General features: G+C 43.6%; 1 protein-coding gene across 1 annotated transcript in view; it reads left to right on the top strand.

Moving 5' to 3' along the window:
• The first annotated feature begins 1,500 nt into the window (after positions 1-1,500).
• PDGFRL (platelet derived growth factor receptor like) overlaps positions 1,501-23,587 on the top strand; it is a 45,166-nt gene continuing 23,079 nt past the window's right edge. The window contains exons 1-2 of the mRNA XM_088021304.1: positions 1,501-1,591; positions 3,590-3,887. Coding sequence (XP_087877430.1) covers positions 1,501-1,591; positions 3,590-3,887 — 389 coding nt within the window. The remainder of the gene's footprint in view (positions 1,592-3,589; positions 3,888-23,587) is intronic.

Below are 23,587 nucleotides of genomic sequence, written 5' to 3'. Positions count from 1 at the left end.
GCTGAGAGAGAGGGTAGATAACTTCCCAGTGTCACACAGCTAGTAAGTGACAGCTAGGACCTGAAGTCAATAATGACATTTAATGATTTGTGAATTTTACCACCTATTTCTCTGTAAAATATACTACTATGCTATCGTCTCAAGAATGCAATGGTAATGGGCTTTCACTTTTATTTATCTATAATTTTTTAGATTGTAGGAAAATAATTTACATAGGTAGAAAAGTCATATTCTTTAAGAAGTTTAGACATGGAATTTGGGAATCACTCAATCCCAGGTCCATCTGGATGCCTTATGGGGTCAATAGGCTGGCTGTCCTTTTTATCAAACCATGGACCAATTCCATCGGTCAGGCAGCTGGACCAAGTATACAGTTAGATCAGTTGATATGTCTATTTGGTGAACAAGTCAGATTACTTTGCAGGGATAATACCACATTTGGATGCATAATATCCATAATTAGGTAATCTAATGTTCCTGAGTAACAGAGTCCCACAGTATCTGAGAGCTTAGAAGTCAAGTGAGTTGTACTGGTTGTCTAAATTCCATAGGATTGGGGCGCCTGGGTGGTTCAGTTGGTTAAGCGACTGCCTTCGGCTCAGATCATGATCCTGGAGTCCGGGGATCGACTCCCACGTCGGGTCCCTGCTCAGCAGGGAGTCTGCTTCTCCCTCTGACCCTCTTCCCTCTCGTGCTTTCTATCTCTCATTCTCTCTCTCTCAAATAAATAAAATCTTTTAAAAAAAATAAATTCCATAGGATTTGCAGAAAGTTGTGGTCATTTCTGATAGCTTGGATTCCTGTTACATGATAAAACACATCAAATTAGACTTCAACCCGGAAGTCCATGAATCCAATAGGCACAGTGTGATCAAAATACCTGTGGGGCACAGATGATGGACATCTAATGGTACACTTTAATTTTCTACCTTAAGTAAAGTACTGTGATTTTTACTCTATTGCAAAACTGAAATTTATGTTCACAATTGATGTCGCTGGATTAGCGTGCTCATGTTGATCCGACATGTTCCCAGTGGTTACAGTGCTTCTCCTTCTAGAAGGCTGAGGAAATATGTGCATGTGTGCCACTGCCCACCCTCCTCTGTCATTAGAACTTTGGGGGTAAATCAGCCAAAGGTGCTGGATCGGGGAAGACATGGCAAACAGCAGGTTCAGTAGCAGGCACTGGGGACTCGCCTTGGAGACTGGTGCTCAAGAACACAACTCTGCTCCCTGGAAGGACTGAAGAAGTTCAGCAGGGCCCATAACCCAGAGAAGCTAGAGTAGAGGAAGGATGGGAAATAACCAGAGACTCAGGCCTACGGAAAGAAGGAGGGATCTCAACTGGCCCTGGAGTCATGGAAAAGCACAGGGCTTAGGCAGGAAGACATACAAGCCCAAAGAAGGCAGCATGTTGAGGAGTTGATGTTGATTGATCCTGGGTTCCAAGTGGGATTGTGTCCAGAGTCTGGGCTCAGCTGAACTAAAAGTGGAATCTAAATGGCTCCTGTTTCAAAGGGCAAAGGGCAACATGCAAAGGAAGCCAAGTTTATCGACGCAGCTGAGTCCAGATCAGCTGAATCTTTAGTGCGTAAGAGCATGGCTTCATGAAATGCTCGCAAACTGTGCACACGCCTGTAACTAGCCCAGATCAAGAGAGAATGTTCCTGGAAATTGCCCTCATGTCCCCTCCTGGGCTCTCACCCCTTCAAGGAAAATTACTACCTGACTTCTAACCTCAGGGATTCAAACATGAAGTTTCTGAAAATTGAGTTTCTGATATTTATAAATCAGGAAATCTGCATTTCTGCCATCCTTTGAGGTATCAGATCCAGCAAGTGTGGGCATGTACTCTCTTAAATAGGGGTCTCCTGAAGCAGGAGGAACTGTCCCTTAGGGAGGGCATGGCCTCACCAGGCCCACTTGGCTTACCTTGTTTGGTCACCTGCCTGGCCCACCGGTATAAGAGCTTGCAACTCTTACTTTTTTTCTATTTCCTGATCCCAATTTCAATGTCTTTGTACTTTTGACCACCCCAAGTCTTAAGTACACCAGGGTATTATTAGATAAATAAATACACCAAAAAGGAAAAGATTTTCTCCTGATTTATCACTTTTTCTGCAATTCCCTCAGTTGGCCCTGCAATTCCCTCAGTTGGCCAAGATTTGTGTGGCTATCTATTCAAAATATATACAGGATATTTATCTATGTATAGTGAAATAAGCACTTGGAATAAGAGTCAGAAGACTTGAATTCTACTCTTACATTCTGCCACTAACCAGCTGTGTGCAACTTAACTTTTCAGGGTCTCCTTAATTTTTTAAACCTATGACATGAGAATTTTACCTAAATGACTCTCAGGACCCTGTAAGTTGGGACATTTGGTAATTTTGTGGGTATATAGTGAGGTTGCCCTTGAGTTCATGCAGGCAGAAGGGCAAACTGAAACTGCATGGTTTTCTTCTCGTCCTTGCTGGGTGGACACAAGTCCAAAGCTGTGCAGGCATGTGGGACATTTGAGGTTTCTGGAGCCCAGAGGCATAGCAAGGGAAGGGAAGCAAGAGCCCTCCTCCCTGGATGCAGGCAATAAGGCGTGAACTGTCTACAGAGAAAGGAAAAACAGAAACAAAGTGGATTCAAAGTAGGTCAGCTTTTTATTATCACCCTTTGCCAGCAATTATCAACAATGTTGGTGATCAAATAATCTTCACCCCAAAGTATTTTGTTGGCTAAGTTCTAAACCATTGCTACAGTTTCTGTGGAGCTTCTAATAACTTACGTGGAAGTTTTAAATGAGCACAGGTTTGGGGCCCCTGGGTGGCTCAGTTGGTTAAGCAGCCAACTGGATTCTGGCTCAGGTCATGATCAGGGTCGTGGGATGAGCCCCCTGTCGGGTTCCTTGCTCAGCGGGGAGTCTGCTTGAGATTCTCTCACTCCCTCTGCTCCTCCCCCGGCTCATGCACGTGCTCTCTCTCTAAAATAAATCTCTAAAAAGTAAAAAAATAAATGAGCACAGGTTTAGGACTTCCTCCTTCCTAAGCTTTGTATTATATATGGACGTTGTCCACCCAGGTACACACCGACTCCACTGTGCACTCATTTGGGAGAAAGTTTGTAGTGGTTTGGACTCTTCTGAGTGTGCTTATGGTGCAGTTTGTGTCTGCATTCCCTGGAGATGACATATTCCTGCATTTAAACAGTAAATTCAGAATGATCAATGAGAGCCCCGAGACCGCAAGGATGGGAAACAGCCTTGAGCGCCTTTGAAGGGCTTTGCCCTTCTCTGTGACCCCTTAGAGATTGTGAGACAGGGTGAACTACAAGGAATAGTCTTGTTGTTTGGTAAGTGCGGGTTTTAGTTCCTATGTGCAATATTTTGCTGAATTGAATAAAATCTTTGAAACTGAAATATCTTCCCTCTCGGTGACTCATTGTTTTACAACTAAGGAATGAACCGAGAAAATAATGATTATTCCTGAAAATAATTTTCATGTAGGAGAAGAGTTTCAAAAATTTGCCTGTTTTAGGTGTGGAATCCTCTGGTTCGTTACTACTTGAGTGCATTGTTCTCTCCTCACGTTTGTAATAGTTACTGGCCAACAGCCTCCCAAGAACAAGCGTCCAAAGGAGCCGGGAGAAAATAGAATCAAGCCTACCAACAAAAAGGTGAAACCCAAAATTCCTAAAATGAAGGACAGGGATGCAGCTGATGTCACACCAAAGACGCAGTCTATAATGGTACATATGATGGATAAAGGCCGCTTCCAGAAACCTGCTGCGACCCTGAGTCTGACGGCAGGGCAAACTCTAGAGCTTCGATGTAAAGGGAACAAGATTGAATGGAGTTATCCTGCCTATCTTGACACCTTTAAGGACTCTCGCCTCAGGTGAGCATTTATTTATTTATTTTCACTTGCGTTGGCCAAGGGTTTAGTGTTAAATATTGCATTGTTTCTGCCATCCACCGTTTCACCCTAATAGCTTATAAAAAAATGAAAGCTCAATGAGCAAAAGCCATAGATTTTATTTTTGTCCAGTTTTTTTTTTTAATTATTGCAAATACTATCCACATGGGTTAAAACGGTGAAACTTTATAGGAAGCCAAAAGACAAATAACTGAAACCATGATGCATAGATATTGAAGAATTCATACCGTAAAAATAATGAGCCCAATCACTGCTTTCTGTTATTTTTTTTTTTAATGTAATCATAACGAAAACCGAAACGACCTAACAGGAGATGCCTATAAGCACGTTGAGGAGAAGCCAACTTAAACTGATTTTGAACTTTTCAACTGCTTCTGGTTTGTGTTTACTTTCCTGAGTATGTGAGGTTCATGTTCAGAGCCTCAGTTGGTGAGAGGGCCACGTTGGAATGAGTACCTTCCGGAGCCTGTGTTTCTTGCGCAGGAAAAGTGGTTAAGGTGATGCTTAGGAAAAGTGTTAAAAAGCAAGAACACGGAGCATGCTTCAGTGGGTCCTGGGAGGACCCCGGGGCCTTAGGGACTGGGGGTCCAGTGTGTCTTTGCAGGGGGGTCCCCCGAAATCACTGGGCCTCCATTTTCTCAAGCACAGAATGAAGGGGATCCAACTACATGATTTCTAAGATTCTTTCCAGCTTTTTCGTCATATGATTCAGGAAAAGGAATCCATGCAGGATATTGTCTGGAATGACTTGAATGGAGAAAGAATGAGCATCTCATGCATCAAAAATTCTGTATGTTCCTGACAGGTTCATTTTCCACACAAACTGCACCCCCGCACAGCTTCCCTTCCCTCCAGGACACCAGCATGTACTCAGTGGCTGGGACACTCAACTGGGGAGCATCCTTGCCTCCCCCAACCCTAACTCCCCTCATGCCCCCACATCCTCTTAATCCGTGAACTTGTCCAACCGCAATGTGGCCACTCACCTCTGATCCTGAAATGCAGTAACCACACCCAGATGTCCTCCTGGGCTCCTTCTCACTGACACTGGGCTGAGGTCTTAAAAATGTGGATCTGAACATGCCTTTCCCCTACTTAACGGGTAGGGCTCCACTGGGGATAAAGTCCAACATTTTCACCTGGCTGATGAGATCCTCCTTGAACTCAGAATCTCTCTAGTGTCACCTCTAATCTCTGGATTAGTATCTCTGCTTTCACTAGCCTGGGCTCCTGTAAGATCATCAAATGTGCCCTGCTCCCTCCAAGACCCCTCTTTACCTGGCTAACTTCAGCCTGCGTGTGACTCTCTCAGGGAAGGCTGGGTCCCACCTCCTGGGGTTCGCTTTCCCATATCCTGGGGTGCATCCTCTTTCGATCACTCTTTATGTTTATGTCTCCTTTTTTTAAATCTGTGTTTTTCATGGGGCTTAACTGAGTCCTTGGCATGTAGCTTTAGCTATTGGATGACTAGACAATTTTCTTCCCCTTCTTACACACATACACCTTAGAGAACAAAGAAATTGAAATATATATAAGTAATATCTCTCCATCTCTCTACCTCTTGTATTAAGACTCCCACTTTATTCTGAAGATGCTCTTCTGGCTTTGGGAGATGTAATAGTGTAGAGTTTTCCTTAAGGAATATTGGGTTGGATGAAGAGTGGTGTGTGTGTTTGTATGTATGTATTAAAGTATGTGTGTGCAATGGAATATTATGCAGCCATCAAAAGGAATGAGATCTTGCCATTTGCAACAACGTGGATGCAACTGGAGGGTGTTATGCTGAGTGAAATAAGTCAATCAGAGAAAGACATGTATCATATGACCTCACTGATATGAGGAATTCTTAATCTCAGGAACAAACTGAGGGTTGCTGGAGTGGTGGGGGGTGGGAGGGATGGGGTGGCTGGGTGATAGACATTGGGGAGGGTATGTGCTATGGTGAGCGCTGTGAATTGTGCAAGACTGTTGAATCACAGATCTGTACTTCTGAAACAAATAACGCAACATATTTTAAGAAAAAAAAAAGAAAAAGAAGAAGATAGCAGGAGAGGAAGAATGAAAGGGAGTAAGTCGGAGGGGGAGACGAACCAGGAGAAATGATGGACTCTGAGAGGCAGACTGAGGTTTCTAGAGGGGAGGAGGGTGGGGGGATGGGTTAGCCTGGTGATGGGTATTGAGGAGGGCACATTCTGCATGGAGCACTGGGTGTTATGAACAAACAATGAATCATGGAACACTACACCAAAACAAATTATGTAATATATGGTGATTAACATAACAATAAAAAAATTAAAAAAAAATAAAGTATGTGTGTGCATCCCCTGCTTGGGACAGATCTGGAAAGATTTACTACCATTTACTACCTTTTAAATGATTTAATTTCTAAAGTGAGATTTACACACTTTTTTAAAAAAACCAGAAGTGAGCTATTTTAAATCATTCTGAACAGTTAATTTTTGACTTATAATATTTTAAAGCTAGATGATTTGGCCCTTGAAGATACAGTATTTTCTAGAAGTATTTTCAAAGTTGTATTAGCCACAATATGTTTGAAAATATCTTAAGGACTCAAAGTAAAGTGAACATGAATCTGAATTGAAGAGAAATATTTAAGAGCTAAAAAACCCAATTTTGACTTTGTAACATTAAATTGTATTCCAAGCAGAGTCAGGGCTTTATAAGAAAGTAAAGACAGATGTGGGTCCCCAAGGACTTTACCAAAAAATGTGAAAAATGTGAAAAACATCTAGTCATAACTCTATTTCAAACAACAACAAAATCACGATTTATTTGACACCAGAGATTCAACAAATTGACTCTTGACATCTTTCCCAGAATGTGGTACCTTTGGATAGAGAAGTATTCATCTTGTATTTTCTTTTCCTGTGGAATGAGTTCTTACTAGTGTTCTGACAGCTTTGGGTTTGGAAGTTCCCCAGGTGTGCTTCCAACAAAGCCTGGTCATTTTAAGCAATTTTGGTAGCTTTCTGGAACAAAGTTCACAATGCTAGCACATTTGTCCATCAAGCTTCTGACCAGAAGAGGGAGTGGGTTATGGAACAGAAAGGTCAGGCAGAAGCATAGTTAGATTTGAATCCTGCCTTTACCACTAGCCAGCAAAGTGATCTTTGATCAGTAATTTGCCTAGAACCCACTTTCCTCATCTGGAATATGGAGATTATATTATCTAATGTAAGTGCTGCCTGGCCCATGGCAAATGTTCAATAAATTGCAACTAATCATTACTAAGCAGTGTATATTTCTCAAGCATGATCATCAAGTGATCTTTTGGGGCAGTTAATTCTGATCGAGACTCAAATCAGAGAATGTCGTAATGTAGAAGATCCAGAAAATATGGTACACCTCTTTCCTTTTTCGTTTAATTGATCAGTTCTTCGTAATCTGGGGCCTATGCCCATCTTCCCCCATGAAAATGTAAGCCACTGTGGGCGATAACCATGTTTGTTTGGTTCATCATCAGATTCCTAGCACCTTGAAGAGTGTCCGACACACACCAAAACTCAGGAAACAGTTTTTGGTTTCCCCAGGGGTTTAGTGATCATTTCAGAAGCCAGTTCCTGGGCGTGCATTTGTTCACTCAACATTCAAAGATAAATACACTTAGTACAGACATGTGCACTGTGACTATGGGGGGAGAGTGATAACAAAATGTAAATATGTTTTATATCTAGGGTGCTGTGCCACCTTGGATCCATCCGCACTGTCTCAGAGCCTATTCTTGCTTCGCCTTATGGAGCCATTTTGTCAGCTGCACCCCCCCCTCCCCAGCCCCAGCCCCAGGAACTTCTCCCTGTCTATCCATCTTGTCCTCTTCTATGCTCATTAGACTCCAGGGTCTGTTGTTTCTACCAGCCTCTTGAATCCATCCTAAGTAAGCTATGTTGTCCTCTGTCTTTCCTTTATTCCTTCTTGGAAATTTCCAACCCCAGATGAACCTGTTCACCTACTTCTTCCTGCCCACACTTGGTCACTGAACACTGGCGGAGAGAAGCATGCCGCTGGCTGGATGGGTGCCATTAGACCGTGGTCACTTCGCTTGTGTCTGGCAATGCTATATAGATTTCTCTAGAGAGCTCACTTTTTCTCTCTTCCTAAACCTCTGATCTTTTCCATCTCTCTCCTTTGAGCTAAAGAAATTCTCACCTAATTTATTGAGAAGTTGGAGCCCATGGATTGCCTTGACTTCATCTTATCACATCCCTTCCTTCCCTACTCTGACAGTTATAGTGGAGGAAGGGTTCCTCCTCCTGACTAAGGCCAAACTCTGCCTGTGTCCTGGATCTCACTCTTGCATGCTTTCTTGGGAGCCTTGAGATATCAGTTATTGCCTCCCTGTTTGGCATCTTCAACCTCCCCTTCTCAACGGGATCCCTTCCATAAGCCTCCTCCATATTAAGAAATCCCACCTTAGCCCCTGTGTGTCCTCCAGGCACCTTCCTCTCTCACCTTCAGAACCAGGCCCCTTGGAAGAGTCTCTCTCTACCCTCATTGTCTCCACTGCCCTCTCCTATAGGAGAGGCACCTCCACCTAGACCACCTGACTCCTGCATGCATTTAATCACCAAGGTCAAGGTCAGTAAATCCAGAGTTTTCTTTTCAATCCCCATGTGGCTTGCCCCACCGGGTCCATTCAACAGAAGGGAACGCTCTGCTCTTGGCTTCCACAGCATCATTTTCTGCCAGTTTTCCTCCTGCTTCATGGGCCCCTCCTCGAAGTTTGCTTCACCAGCTCTGCATCGTCCGCTCCCCCAGACATTAGATGTTGGGTTCTGTGTCTTCTCTTCTCATTAGATGCTACCAAATGCCCTCCACTGCTCATATGGCAGACCTAAATGTTTCTGTTGAGCTCCAGATCTGACTCTCCAGCAGCCTGCTCAACTGCCCGAGCCTTTCTCTGAACTGAACTATCTGAAACTGAGCTTATAAGTCTTCTCCACACCTGATCACCCTCCTGTGTCCTTCAATTCAGCGAATGGCCACTAATTCTACCCAGTTGCCCTTAACCAAAAGCCTGGAATCATCTTGGATGTTTCTCTTTCACTTTCACATCCAATCAACTACTACTGGATGCCCAAATGTTGCTATTCAGTGATTTCTTGCATCTTCCTTCTTCTTTCCACGATGGTGGCAGCAATAACCCTTGTCTCTTACATGGACTACAGCGTAATCTTGTAACTAGCTTTTCTGCATCCAATCTTGAATCTGACCTCATCTTCTACACAGTAGTCAAATCTTTCACAAAAGCACATCTGGTCCTGTCACTTTTCTGCTTCAAGCCCTTTGACAGAGCAATTCTGTTGCTCTTAGAATTAAGTTGCAACTCCTGATATGGCCCACAAGGCCATGCATAATGTGGCCTCTGCCTTTCCCTCCTGTTTCATTTTACTTCACTCTCTTGTTCACACCCCAGGCTCTGGGGACTCTTTCTGATGCCCAGATGGGCCAGTCTCCTTGCCTGGGCCCTTGCCCATTTGGGTCTTCTTGCCTGTAAGGCACACGCTGGAAAAGCTGCTCACCAATCTTCAGCCCCGCCCTCCGCTAGGCCCAGTTACACACCCTCACTGAAGCCCTCATCACCAATGGTGCAATTGCTGTTTCATGTTTGTGTCCCTCACTCGGCTGTCAGCTTGGCGGAAGTGGCATCTGCTTCTTCACCAGTACACTCAGGCCCTCCATCGGTATCTCAGTGCAAGTATGGTGCTGGGCGCTGAGCATAGAGTGGGTCGAAAATCAGGCCCCAGGGGTCATGAGACCTGTTAACTCTGGAACAAGTTCGTGGAACTTGAGAGATCAAAGGGACCTTAGTAGTTGTTATGCTTAAGTGCCTCTTTTTAACAAATGAGGAAGCTGAGAATCGTGGGAGGTAGGTGGCTGGTCCTGAGTGACAAGGGGTGAGCAGCAGCGTGAGCCTTAAACCCCGGGCCTCCTGGTTCCCGACATGGAGCTGCTGTTCTGCTCAAGTGCCCTGAGCTGTGTCTTATGGGACACATTTAGACCAAAGACCACTCTTGGCCTCATAGAGGTAGTAGCTTCAGGGAAGATAGATTTGTTATTGGGGCGCCTGGGTGGTTCAGTTGGTTGAGCGACTGCCTTCGGCTCAGGTCATGATCCTGGAGTCTTGGGATCGAGTCCCACATCGGGCTTCCTGCTCAGCAGGGAGTCTGCTTCTCCCTCTGACCGTCTTCCCTCTTGTGCTCTCTGTCTCTCATTCTCTCGTTCTCAAATAAATAAATAAAATCTTTGAAAAAACAAAGATTTGTTATTGATGACGACAACAACTACTACTTCTCCCTCTCTCTCTCTCTTTTTTTTTTTTTAGTTTTTTGGGTACTTATAAATCTGATTTCTAAAATTAAGGCTCAAAACAGAAATAAAACTAATAAAACTTATATGCTTTTCCAAAGGGGGCACTGATTTCTTGCTAGGATAGCTTTGAGTTGAAAGTGATCGAAATTTCACATCAATTTCTGTTAACCTTTTGGACATCAGAATGTGAAAACATTACATTGGGCTACTTGGAAAGAAGAGCTCTGTCAGAAGGCCATAAAGGAGCCCTCATCCTCAAAGGCGGATGTTGACCACCCCCAGGGATGACCTGAGATGAGGTGTGCTTGTGGGCCTCTTCCAGGCCTCCTGTTCTGTGATGCTCGCTCCCTTCACATCGGCGAACCCATGTCATTAGAAGGTCCACTAGATGGCAGGTTTCAGCTGCGTTACACTTCTCTTCCTTTACCAGTAAAAGAAACACTTCAAAGGAAGACCGGTTGGGAAAAATGATGGCACATTTGTGCTGATGGTTCTTGCATTCTTTTAGGCTACTCAGTGGTCACAGTTTCAAGTTACATTTTAAGCAATCTAGAATTCAGTTTCCTAACAAATAAAAAAAGGGTGGGCATTTGTAAGTTCATGTGCCCACACCAGGATAAATTCATGGGTAGTGCTGAGTCCTGCTGAGTCTTCCCAGAGCACTGGGCCCTTGAACAGTTTAGGTGGTGCTTTAGAGGCTAATAGTAATGTGAAGATTCTGTATTTTTAGGTGCTGAAATTGACTCAGATTTTAATTCCAGATTCAGTGCATCCCACATCACACAGATCTCCACTCTCTTTTGAGATTGGAAACAGCAAGGATATTTTCTGACTGTATTTGGTATCATATATTGACTGTTCTGTTTCCTGACTCCTCTGCCTGCCCCCGCCCCCGCTCACCTGCTTTTTGACTGTCCATCTTCCCACTTCCACCCTCCCTTAATTTTTTTTTTGTTCTTCTTTTCCAACAATTATTATTGTTATTATTATTATTAAGCATTTATGATATTCAAGGTCCAAGGCTAGGTAGATGCTGGAGTTACAATGGTGCCCAAGATAGATACAACATCTATATCCATAGAGCTTTTAATTATAGGGAAATACACTATTAAATAAGCAATTTTAATATATAGTGGTGTGACTGCCTTGTTAGCAGAAGCACAGGGTCAGAGAGGAGAATACTCAAGCTAATACCTGAAGGAGAAGAGTTAACCAGGTAAAGAAGGGAACAGGAGAAGAATATAAGAAAATTCCAGAAGGAAAAACAGCATAAGGAGTTGCCTGGAGCTGAGAGAGCATAGCACCTGGAACATTGCGAGTGGTGGGAGAAGATGGGGTAGCTCGAGTTAGTGGAGCAGAAGGGAGGTGACCATGGAGAGATGATGCTGGAGCGTAAGCAGGAATCAGCCTGTGTAGAGCCTTGTCAGTTATGCTGAGGAATTTGGAGTGAAATGTAAGGGCATTATGAGTTGTTGACTTAAAGCCTTCATAAGTAGACACACATAGAAAGTACAGAGGGATATATACACCACACTGTGAGGGTTCTTACTCCTCACTGCCGTTAGGAGAAAGACAACATCACTTCCCAGTGTCAGGTGTACCCACTCTCCCTCCACCTCACACCCATTTTCCACAAACTGGGGTCTACAGATATATTCTGGACCTAAGCTTTCTTTGCAAATTAAAAAAAAATGCTTTTTTTTCTGTTGATACTATAAAAAACATTAATATAAGAATATTCTGGACCATCTGATCAACCTCTACTGGGCAGTCAACATAATCCTGTTCCATCTTTTCTGGAAACATTTTATACCTCTCATAATACATGTTCAGAGTTTAGAGCAGGGGAATCTTGGCACAATGCTGAACCAGGGAAGAAAAGAAGAAACTTAGGCAAGGTTGCCTAGATAATGGCTTAAATATATAAGTCAATGTTGGGTAAGAACAAGCAGACGCTGTAGATTTAAGCTAGCTTGTTAGCATTGTCAGAGCCTTAAAAACAAGCAGGGCTGACGCGGTTATAAAGAAACCCTGGCTCTCCTCCCTAGAAAGTCAGGGCCCAGGCATTGTCTTTCAGGATGTTTCTGCGTGTCTGGTCGGATGTTAGCATTTTCCAGTCAAGAACTTTCAGTTGGGAGGAGTGGGTGGGGCACAGGAGATCTCTTTGATGGCTGGTGCCTCTGATAACAATAAATAGCTTCCAGAAAGAAGGGAGGGCATCTGGGTTCTCCCTCCACCACAGTGGGCAACAGCTCACTCCACCCACAGACAGCACAACGGGAGAGCAGCCCAAGCAGACAGCTGGCTCCAGGCCAATCTAATCCTTTACAGCGTCACAAAGGAATGTGGTCTGGAGGACATTTTAAAAGAAAAAGAGAAGGATGTTAAGTGTTTATAAACAGCAGAATCCCACTATCGAGAAGGAACCCGCACAGATTTTGGTAAATACTGTGAGTAAGATTCTAGTGTACTGAGCAAGAGGTCTTTTTTTCCTTTGATTTATATTACTCAAACATAACACAAAATTAACTGTTGTAATTATATTGACCATTTTTAAGTATACAGTTCAGAGGCAGTAAGTACTTTCATATGGTTGTGCAGGTTTCTTTTTAATTCAAACTCACTTCAAAGCTCATTTTGCTTTATTTTCTGAGCAGAACAAATGATGAGGTTTCATGAAAATTCTGGGGCTCTCCCCTGGCTTTTGGATTTACCTGGATGTGCTGTTTGGGTCCCATTTGCAGTGGGAAATAGAAGCATATATTGCAGCCAAACTCTGATGCTTTCCTTCAAATGAATTTCTACCACAGAAAACAGTTGAATTTAAAGTAAATTGTTGGGGTGCCTGGGTGGCTCAGTTGGTTAGACATCCGATTCTCGATCTCAGCTCAGGTCTTGCTTGACCTCAGGGTTGTGAGTTCAAGCCTCACACTGGGCTCCCTGCTAGGCATGGAGCCTACTCAAAAGAGGGGAAAAAAAAAAAAAAAAAAAACTTGTCCAGATCTCTCTTCCCAGACGCAATGGCGCCAGTGCCAGGCCTTCCAACATTTCCCCAGAGATGGATTGGTGGGGGTGGCAGGATACAAGACTTCTCTGGGTGTACTAGATGTTCTGACAGTGTTCAGGTTGCAGAAAAACACAGCTCTGTTCCATTCAGGACATGGGTGGGAAAGGCAATAATAGAACCAGCGCATTGTGGTGTTGTCAGGATAGAATGAGGTCATGCAAGTAAAGCTTGGCATACACAGTAAGCCATCTCAATAAAGATGACCTATTTTTATTCAGAAGGCTGTAGAAGAAAAACAGCCAGTTTTTCAGGAATTTTGTTTTTAAAAATTGTTGTAGACATTCATCTCAACCTTGTACCAACTCTAGATGTCCGTAATGCTGTGGAGTGCTTACTGACATTCAGACTCACTGTCCTGAGTACTTGAAGATCCAGCTACCCCCAGTCTACTAGGCATTAAGGTGGAGAAATGGATTGAAGTGAATTACACAGTTTTGGGGAAAACATTTCTTGCTCTTATTTGAAAAGAATGTTTTGTTAACCAAAACATTTAATTTCTTGAGCATTCTGTTCTGATGAGGCTGGGTTTGATTATCCCAGAGGTGTTGCAGAGTATTAAAATATAGTGAGATCACAGTAAAGTCGAGTTAATGCATCAAACCAAAGACACTATAGGAATATCACAGCACTACTTTTGATGATAATTTTGGAGACTCTGTTGCAAAATGGAGCATTGTTTATAGGATAACATTAAGGGATTGCCTGTATTTTCCAAATGAAACCCTGCTTTAAAAAAATATGTATACCTACCACAGACACACAAAAATGTACGTACGGGTGAGATGTGGGATTTAATGTGCAAAATGTAAATAAAACCATTTTGAAAGGTCTATCAGAAGAGGAAGCAAGAAAAGGGGAATAAAGGATAAACTATAAAACGGGCCATTTTATGTTCACTGGTATATAACTGTATAGAATGGCACATTATAAAAACCAGCTAAACTGAGATGTTAGAGCTTTGCCTCCAGGTTCCGGGCCTGGCTCCCCCAACAGCAATATCCTCCAGCACAGCTGCTGGCTGCGGGGGGGCAGGTGTGAAGTCACAGCCCTCAGGAATCTGCCCAGATCCTCGGCTGCCACCTCTCACCATCCACATTCCCAAACTGTTCACTCAGCCCTGGGACCTCGGGATCCTCTCCCCTCCCCTTGCTTGGTGTTTTACTGTGCAGACCCTTTGTTCAGATGGTCTTTTGGGCTTAATTTTTGACTTCGCCCTGGATTCTGCCTTTCAGATCACGTCCCATGGTTTAATGCCTTAATTCTGACCCCACCCTACCTCTTCGTAGCCAGGTTCCATGATGCCTCACTTGCCTCAGAGGGGAGGTCAGATGGTGCAAGGTCACACTTCCTCATGAGAACCTTGCTCTCCTTTATGAACTTGACATAGTAGCTGGGACCAAGCAAGATGTGGAACCCTGTGTACCAACCAAAACTGATAGGAGAGAACATGCCCGTATACATTTATTTACATAGATGGCTCATGAAATGGTACAAGATATGTGATCAGCTGGTGGCCATCCTAGGGGAAGACAGCGGACCACAACCATATGTATAAAAGCAGGAGGGGTGACTAGGGTACGTGTGTCACAGCGTGAGACCAATAGGTGTTCAGATGAGCAGAGTACGTGCCAGAGAGAATTACTGGTAGCCCAATTTATAAAGACAGTCCACTGTGTCAGGAAGGCACATGTGAAAAAAACAAAACAAACAAACAAACAAACAGAAGTGGTCCAGACCACAGAAGCTTTTGAACTAGTGGGATAAATACATGACATACATACTATATATAATAACAGAGCAACTATGGACAGTTTGTAGTCAAGTGTGAGTATGTGGGGACTGATGGGAAGGACAGAAGGTAGCTGTCAACAAGGGCTAGAGAGGCAGATCAATTCGTTTGAGTCATTAATTATTTGAATGCAGGAGACTGGCCTTGAGGATAAAATGGAGAGATGTGGAAAGAAGAGCATAAAACCTCCCCAAGGGATCAGCCTATGCCATCAGCTTGGGGAACCACTGATTCAGCCTGGATCCGACATTTTATATATGATTGGGTTACACCCACAGAGGTTAAGGGGTTTTTCAAGTTTGTGCAGCTTTTAGTAAAAGTAAACTAGGCTTGAATCCAAATCCCAACGCCCCTCTAGTCTCAAGAAGGCAGTCTATTTCTTCAGGCTTGTCCAGATTCACCATCCAAGTGGCATGAGTGTGAGTGGGCACCTTGAAAATGTTAGCAAGATGGGAGATTTGGTGGATCTCTCTCTGCTGTGAATTCCTTGTGCAGGGTATGAATGGGGCCTGGCCCATGGGCTCTGCATTCACTATTATAACTCGGCCATAATACCCTCACTGTGGCTGTATGCCCGCAGATTAGTAACCCACAGCTTGTTTTCCTAACAAGGGTGGTGGAGGCTGGCTCCATTGTCTTCTGCCACCCTCTTCCAGGGGCTATTCTTCCCTAAAGATGTGGCCTTGAGCATTGCGCTGAGCATTGAGCTCAGCAGAGCTGGGGGATCTTGTTTTCATGCTACTCAGAGAAGTGCTGATGGGCTGGCTTGCTCTACCTAGTATGATTAGAATTGCCGGCAATATAGTAATGTGAATTATTAACATAAATAACCCCTATACTTCAGAATCATATGGTTGCCAAGTATAAAAGATGACCTGGTCAGAATTACATGACAGCAGTGGTTTGTTATTTCTACGAGTTTCTCTACGTGGTGAGTGCACATCTGCTAAGTTTACCTCCTACCATCTCCCATAAACTTCCTCTAAGTCACACAAGTGGTCAGAATTTGGTTATGTATTGGAAATAGTACACAGGTTTCCTTTTCCAGTGCACAGTGGAAAGCATGCCAGACTTTGTTCCCAAGACAGTCCATTCCCAGCTCTGACTCTTAACTGGCTGTGTGACCTTGGGTAAGTCACTTGATCTCTGTAAAATGAAGGATCCAATTAGATGATTCCTAAGGTCCCTTCTAGTTCAAAAATGACTTTTGGCACTTGTACTTAATTCGGGGCCAGTGATATGGGGCCAATGAGTAAGAACCTTCAACTCAGTTTCACTCATTGGATTCTGTGCTCTTCTGCTCAGTCACCTGTAACTCTCGTCTGCATAGCATTATGCCAGGCAGAAGGCTATGGGGGATATAGACAAACATGGTTTCTGCCTGGGAAGGGATCATTTCAATAGAAATAATAGGAAGTTGGAAGTTACATGCTGCAGATACTCTGTGAGAAAGGCATTAAGTGTAGGGTGTGAGAAGCTTAGATCAGTGTGTACTGGGGCCGCACCAATAGCATCTAACATGTGTGGGCACTTAGGCTGTGCCAACGTCCTTCTAGAGTCTCATACATTTACTAACTAATTAAATTCTCATAACCCTACAGGATAGGGGCTATGATTATCTCCATGTCTCAGATGAGGAAAATGAGTACAGTAATATTAAGTAACTTTTTCATGGTCACAGAGCTATTACCAGGTGAGCTGGGGAGATCCTGGGACCTGGGGACTCGACCCAGACAGACTCAAAGGAGTTGGCAAATTTTCTTGATCTTGTCACAAGAATGAATTCAAAGACAGACATGCAACATAGTATAGTGGATGAATAACACAAAAAGGAAAGTTTATTAAAGTGAAAAGTACACTTTCAAGATATGAGACTGCTCGAGAGAGAGAGAGAGAGAGAGAGTGTGAGAGCATGAGTTGTGCCCACAGGGTTTGGGTTTCTAGCTTTTATCAACAGTTGTTAACTGGGGTCAGAATAGCTATTGGAGCAGGCAAGCAGAGTTTTGTACTTCTTCCTAATTTGGTAGAGGCTTTCCTGTCATCACATCCGCCATCTTGGCCCTGTCTGGTTTGATCCGGCTTCTTGTGGAGTGCTGCCAGGACAGGCCTTGGACCTTCTGGAGAGCTGGCCATGACTTCCCATTGCTGACCTGTAGGTATCCTGTTAGAACCTAACTGTCTACTCTAACAGAGCCAGTAGTAAGTGGTGGAGGCAGGATTTGAACCAAGAAAATCTGACTCCTGAATGCATGTTCTCAACCACTCCTTAAAGAACAAAAATGCAGACAGCCTTTTATAGGCAGAAATGGGATGGGATACGAAGTTATCAGCAAAAGAAAAGAGAGGATTTTTCCAGCAAGGTCACCTTCCCTCAGGGGGGTTGGCAGGAGGTCTTATACAGATGATCTCACTAGTGCCCATAAGGACATTCTAGATTCATTGGTTTAAAATTCCACTCCAAGAAGAGACTGAAACTGCAGTTAGGTTAGGTCTTAAGTCTTGATGGGACTTAACATAAGTGACTCCATTTTGAGCCTATCGTTTCTTTTTAACAATTCCCCTCTTTTGATCAAACTCAGCCTGAGAGACAGGATCAAGATTGAAGGCACTTGCACCACTCTCAGCTGCTACACTGTAGTTCTCAAAACTTCCGGTGATCCTGTTTTTGCTGAATCTCTGTGATATTCACAGGTCATGACTTCAGGCTCACAGTGTTTTAGTCAGTCATCCTCTTCATTCCTTTTTTGACATTCCAGTCTTAAGCAGGTATTTGCTTGGTCATTAGTGGCTACAAATATGAATTTAAAGCTTTGGAGAGAATGCAACGTGCCAGAGAGATTATTATGATAACTGTAAGCAGGATAATTCCCAAAGTTTGGAGTGCACTTTGGGGTCATGATCCCCAGGACCCAAACCAAAGGGAGGAGACCCCTGTAGAAGGAGTCCCCCTTTTAAGCCTAGTGGCTTGCTCAGTGATCTCTTGTAACGGAGTTTCAGCTTGCCCAGAAGTGTTAACCTAGATATGCAGGTGCTGTCAACCACAGCACAGACACCTTACTGCTCAGCTGAAAGATAATTATGTTCCAAGAATAACTTTGGCCAGAGAATCTAAGGATCTTTGCTGGGCCATTAGTATCTTGGCAATGGAATTTGAAGTGTCTCCAAGAGTTAAGGAGAGGTTTCTGATCATATTCTCATTTGTGTTTATTCCTAAACACAAACACAGTGAGGTTTTTAGTGCATATGGGAAGAGAATCTCCTAGCCTGAAATAAAAAGTCATCCTAAGCGCCTCACAAAGATGGGCTAGTGAGATCTCTTGAAATCAGTGGAGGCAAATCTGATCTGGATAATCATGGGAATGTGGGGGTACACATGTACTAAGATTCACATATGAAAATGTGTCTAACTGGGTACATACTTCTAAGGTGGGTCAACTGTAGTTTGCAGTGACATTGGGAATAGAGAAAGTGGTCACAGGGAAGACCAGGGGATCTCTTATACCATGACAAATCTAGCACTCTGAAAGATTACCCCATTAGGAGTGCCCTGGGAGATACAGATGAGGGCATTATCTTTCCAGGCCAATGACAGAATAAAGAAAAAGGTGAGAGGGCTTCTTGTTGAGTTAAAGTATGAAGCCTTGATCTGACGTCTTGTGCAGAAGTAGTCTACTTCGATGTCAGCTACTTCTCTTCCTTGTCAGTTTCATGTGTGGCATCTGTACAGGGCCAAACATCAGGTGGAGCCTTCTTTAGCTGTAAGATGTGAATCTAAGACTCAATACCTTCTAGTTTTGCAGCAGTGTCAGTGGTCAGAAGCACTTGGTAAAGTCCCCTCCAACAAGGCTCAAAGACTGTCTTCCTCTGCTGACACTTCCAGAATACCCAGTCTTCAGGCTCTAGTCTATGACCAACAGGATCCTTTGAATTGGAATCCAGGAATGCTTCTTTTTTGATATTAGCTTGAACATAAAACATTAAAGACATACGGTAGCTGGTCATACTAACATGGGAGAACAAGGGATCAGAAGAAGTTGTATACCAATAGACGTTGGTCTGCTAATGACTATCTTGTAAGGAGTGAGTTTATATTTCAAGAGGATGTTCTGTGAACAGTCAGCAAGACCAAAGGCAATACCATAGGCCAGGGGAGTTCAGCAGCTTTGGAAAGTTCAGAAATTTTAAATTTGAGAATCCCATGAGTTCTCTTGACCTTGCCTGATGATTGAGGATAATAGGAACAGTGGTAATTCCAAGAAATTTGCAAAGTTTTCCTTAAGGCTTGTATGATTTTCCCAATGAAGTGGGTACCTCAGTCACTGGAGATTGTGGAAAGTGTACCCCAAGTGGGAAACACATTTTCTAACAGTCTCTTTGCCACTGCAAGGGCATCTGCTTTGCAGTAGTGGAAGGCTTCAACCCATCTGGAAAACACACATATAGTAACAAGAACATATTGATAACCCACACTAAGTGTCAGTCAGATGAAGCCAGCTGAAGCTGTTCAAAGTGTTCAAAGGGAGGAAGTCTGAAGCCTCTGTGAGCAAAAGTAGTTTTTCCAGGATCACAGACCTTTCAGGTCAGACGATGCTGGCAGACTGTTTTGGTAGTTTTATTGACATCTCCCTGTTACAGGATTTGTGTGTCCCCTTAGTGCCCAGGTTCTTGGTCACGGAGCTTTGGAGAATGAAGAGGTAGACTAGACGGAGAGAGCTGGGAAGCAAAGCAAAATTTCTTGAACAAGAGTACAAAGCTCCCGGCTAGGGAGGGGGACCCGAGTGGGTTGCCCTCACAGTTTCTAAGTTTAGGAGGTTTTAAGAGCTCTTTTGTGGAACTATCTTAAGCGATCAGTGTGTGCTGAGTCGTGCCAATCAGGGCTTTGGTCACGTTATCTGTCTACCTATTAGGTTAATGTTGTGCACATGCCGATGGTGTTTTTCAGCTGACATCTGGGGGCTTAGGTCTTAACTGCCCCTTGCCCGTGATATTGGCAAATGCTTTTGTGGTTAATTGTCTCATGTTAGGATGTTTTGCAGAAGTCATTTCTGCAAAGGCTGCAGAGCAGAATGCTAGTGTGGTCCTGTCTAAGCTGCAAAACAGGATGTCAGTGCTATTTTATTTTAGCTGTCTTGACTCCATATTTTCTTGTCGGGACCCTGGCCTGACTACTTAACTGTCCACCTCACTCCTAACATCGCTACTAATGTTGATTCATAATTTGAGTCATCTAAATGCACTATGGTGGGTGAAGAAATGCACGAACTAAAAAATGAGGTTTGCCAGGGAGCCAGGAAGAACCAAGCAGCCATTCTGGGTTTCCCATTGTCCCAAATGGTCATTTACTTAAGAGTTATTGTTGACCCATCTTAATTTCTCTGGCTCAGGAGCAGACTATTGCCATGTTACAAAGACCTCAGGATGGCAAAACTCTGTGATGGAGGGTCATTTTTTGCAAAAGCAGAACGGACTTGATCGACATGTACTACAATCTTTCTAGATTCTTTTGGTGCTGCCTCTGCATGAAAGTTGGCTGGGGCATTTCCCTGATACTCAGGTTCAGTCCCTTTAGTGTGAGCCTCAATTTTGATGACAACAATTTCAGAAAGTAAAAGAATAGCAGTAAGATTACTTACTTGTTGCTCATTTTTCCATGGGGTCCTGGGGAAGATGTAAGAAAACCCCTTTATAGCCATAACATCCCCAAGTCATGAACAACCCCAAAGGCATACAGGCTGTCCATGTAAATACCAACAGTCTGTCCTTCCAATAACTGGCATGCTTGGGTAAGGACGTGAAGCCCTGCTTGTTGGGCGATTTTAGCTTGAAGGAGGTTTCCCCTTTTGAGTAGGTCATAGTAATAGCATAACCAGCTTGCAAATTCCCTCATTCATTCCTACAGTATGACCCATCAACAAACAAAATTAGATCAGGATTAGAGGGAGATCTCATAAATCAGCAGTCACAAAATGGGACACTATTACCTTGCAGTTAGGGGGCTTGCCTTCGTCAGGTACAGGTAGTAACATGGCAGGATTATGGATGTTGCAGTGTGTAAGGTGTAGAGTAGGTGGTGAAAGCAGAAGGATCTCATAGGAAGTTAATCTCCTTACAGCAAAATATTGAATCCATTCAGAATTAAGACTTTGGACAGTGTGTGGTGTTTGCAAATAAATGCCATTTCCTAGGGTCAAGTCTGCCAAGTCCTCCACTCACTTTGCAGCTGTGGCTATAGCCTTAAGACAGCTGGGCGAGGTAGGCATGAATGACTTAATCAGGTTGTGTGCTAGCATGGGCACCTGGCATTTGTTTATTACCATGTTCTTGCGTGAGCATTCCCAGGGCTTGATGATCCCTTTCCTGAGCCAGTAAAGTGGAAGCTTTTGAATAGTGAGCCCCAAGGCAGGTGGTTCTTATAGGGCTCGTATTAGCCTCATAAAAGCCTGCTCGTGTTTGTCGTCCCAAGGAAGGGACTCAAGGATGGAAATTTTCATAAGTTCATGGAGTGGGGAAGCTAATAGAGAAAAATTGGGAACGCATAGTCTGCAATAGCCAGCTGGGCCAAGAAATCCATGAAGCTGTTGTTTGGTTGGGAGTCGAGGAAATTCCGGGATTAGCTTAATTCTTTTTGGAGACAGCTGAATTCCTTCAGCACTTAGATCATGACCTAGGTAATGAACAGTGTATGGAAAGAATTGTAACTTTTCCTTAGAGGTGGCGTGTCCTTTCAGCTAACTATTGCAGCAAGTAAATGCAGTCTCTTAAGGATGCCTCTTTGGTAACTGAGCAAGGCAAAAGGTCATCTCCATATTCTAAAAGGGTCAATTTCCCAAGGAACTGGAAGGAACTTACATCTTGGCTAAGAACTTGAGAAAATAAGAAAGGGTGTCACCGAACTCTCGAGGCATGACTGTCCAAATAGATTGTCTATTGTTCCACGTAAAGGCAAACAGATACTAGTTCTCGGTGTCTGCAGGGATGCTGAAAAAGACTTCACAGAAGTCTGCAATAGTGAAGCATTTTAAGTCTGATGCGACTTGGGACAGCAGGATGTCCACGTTTGGAACTATTGGGAGAGTAACTATCTTATCAATAGCTCTCAAATCCTAGACAAATTACCATCCCTCCCTATGAGGCAAGATCTGCCTATTGCAGTGACTAGTACAGGGAATGATTAGCCCCTGGGTGATTAAGTCTCCTCTATGGGTGTGAGACTTGTATGGCCTCAGGCTTTAATGGATATTGAGATACTTTCGGGAGAGGTTTAGTTTTATCTGAATATTTAGAGATTCTGCACTTTTTATTCTTCTAGTGTCCATATTAGAAGTAGCCCACAGATTTTTGAGCACCTCAAATCATTTAGAGGACTTTTGTTGTAATTCTTCCTCTTTTATGACAAAGACAGAATGTAGAGCACATAAAAGATCAGGTTGGTCAGGAAATTCTAAGGTGAGGTCATCATTGGCCATAAAATTTATTAGCCTTTTTAATTTAGAAAGATCTCTACCTAATAGACTGGCTGGGGTTGTATCACATAGGAAAAAGGAATGTTTTTCAGTCGAAGGTCCCAGAGTCATCTGTACCGGTTGAGATAAAAATTCTCTCTGAACTTTATGAGACACCTGCACTATGGAAAACCCTTTTTTACTCTGAGGAATTTGTTCTCCTATGAGGACAGGGTTTAAAGTAGAAAGCATAGCTCCAGTATCAACGAAAATTTGGCAAGTTTTCCCGTTAGTTTTAATTTTAGTTTCTCCATGGTTGTTTAAGGGAATTACCATAGTAATAGTTTACTGACAGATTCCTCAGAGTCCCATCAATTCTGGGAGGTTCTATATGGGAACCCTCCTTTAGAAGTAGGTATAAGGGCATTCAAGAATAATTTGCATATGACCTTTAAGAACAGCCTCTTTTTCAGTGTTCCTTCCAGCTGATCAGAGTGGAGGCATCAATCTTTGGACCAGTGTTTTGATGGACCCCTAACAGGTATTGTTTTGGGTCTCTGGGCTTGGAGCTGCTGTTGTGGCTGTAGAGCCAACAGCCTGGGGAATTTTTGCATGCAATCTTGCTCCAGGGTCCTTTCCAAAATGCTTAGTTTAGGTCTTCCTACTGGGAAGACTTACGACTTGCGACAGAAAGGAAGGGAGTGGCCTTGGGTGTCCTAATCCAGGCCCAGGGGGCCAGTTCAACAGCCAGTGGGATTTTTAAACAAAGAGCTTGATCTGGTGGCCTTAGGGCAGTGGTGGCCATGCTGTCTTGATTCCAGAGGCTAGGCAAAACCACCCTGGAAGGAGCCCTCCACCCTTTCCCACATGACACCCTTTCCCACATGAACAACTACCTGATAGGTAGATGAGCTCGTGGACAAAACCCTGACTGGGTGACAGGTGCCTGGAGAGTTAATCAGATCAGAACAGCCCACACCAAAGAGCCCAGAAAAACCCTTAGATTTAAATGCCAAATTGGCAACCCTCTCGG

The sequence above is a fragment of the Eumetopias jubatus genome, unplaced genomic scaffold, assembly GCF_037043125.1.
Source record: "Eumetopias jubatus isolate StellerSeaLion01/CBP00866 unplaced genomic scaffold, mEumJub1_p1.0 scaffold_2, whole genome shotgun sequence".
NCBI classification, from domain to species: Eukaryota; Metazoa; Chordata; class Mammalia; order Carnivora; family Otariidae; genus Eumetopias; species Eumetopias jubatus.
Note: the sequence above shows the minus strand (reverse complement) of the source record. Positions and strands in the feature narration are given on the sequence as shown.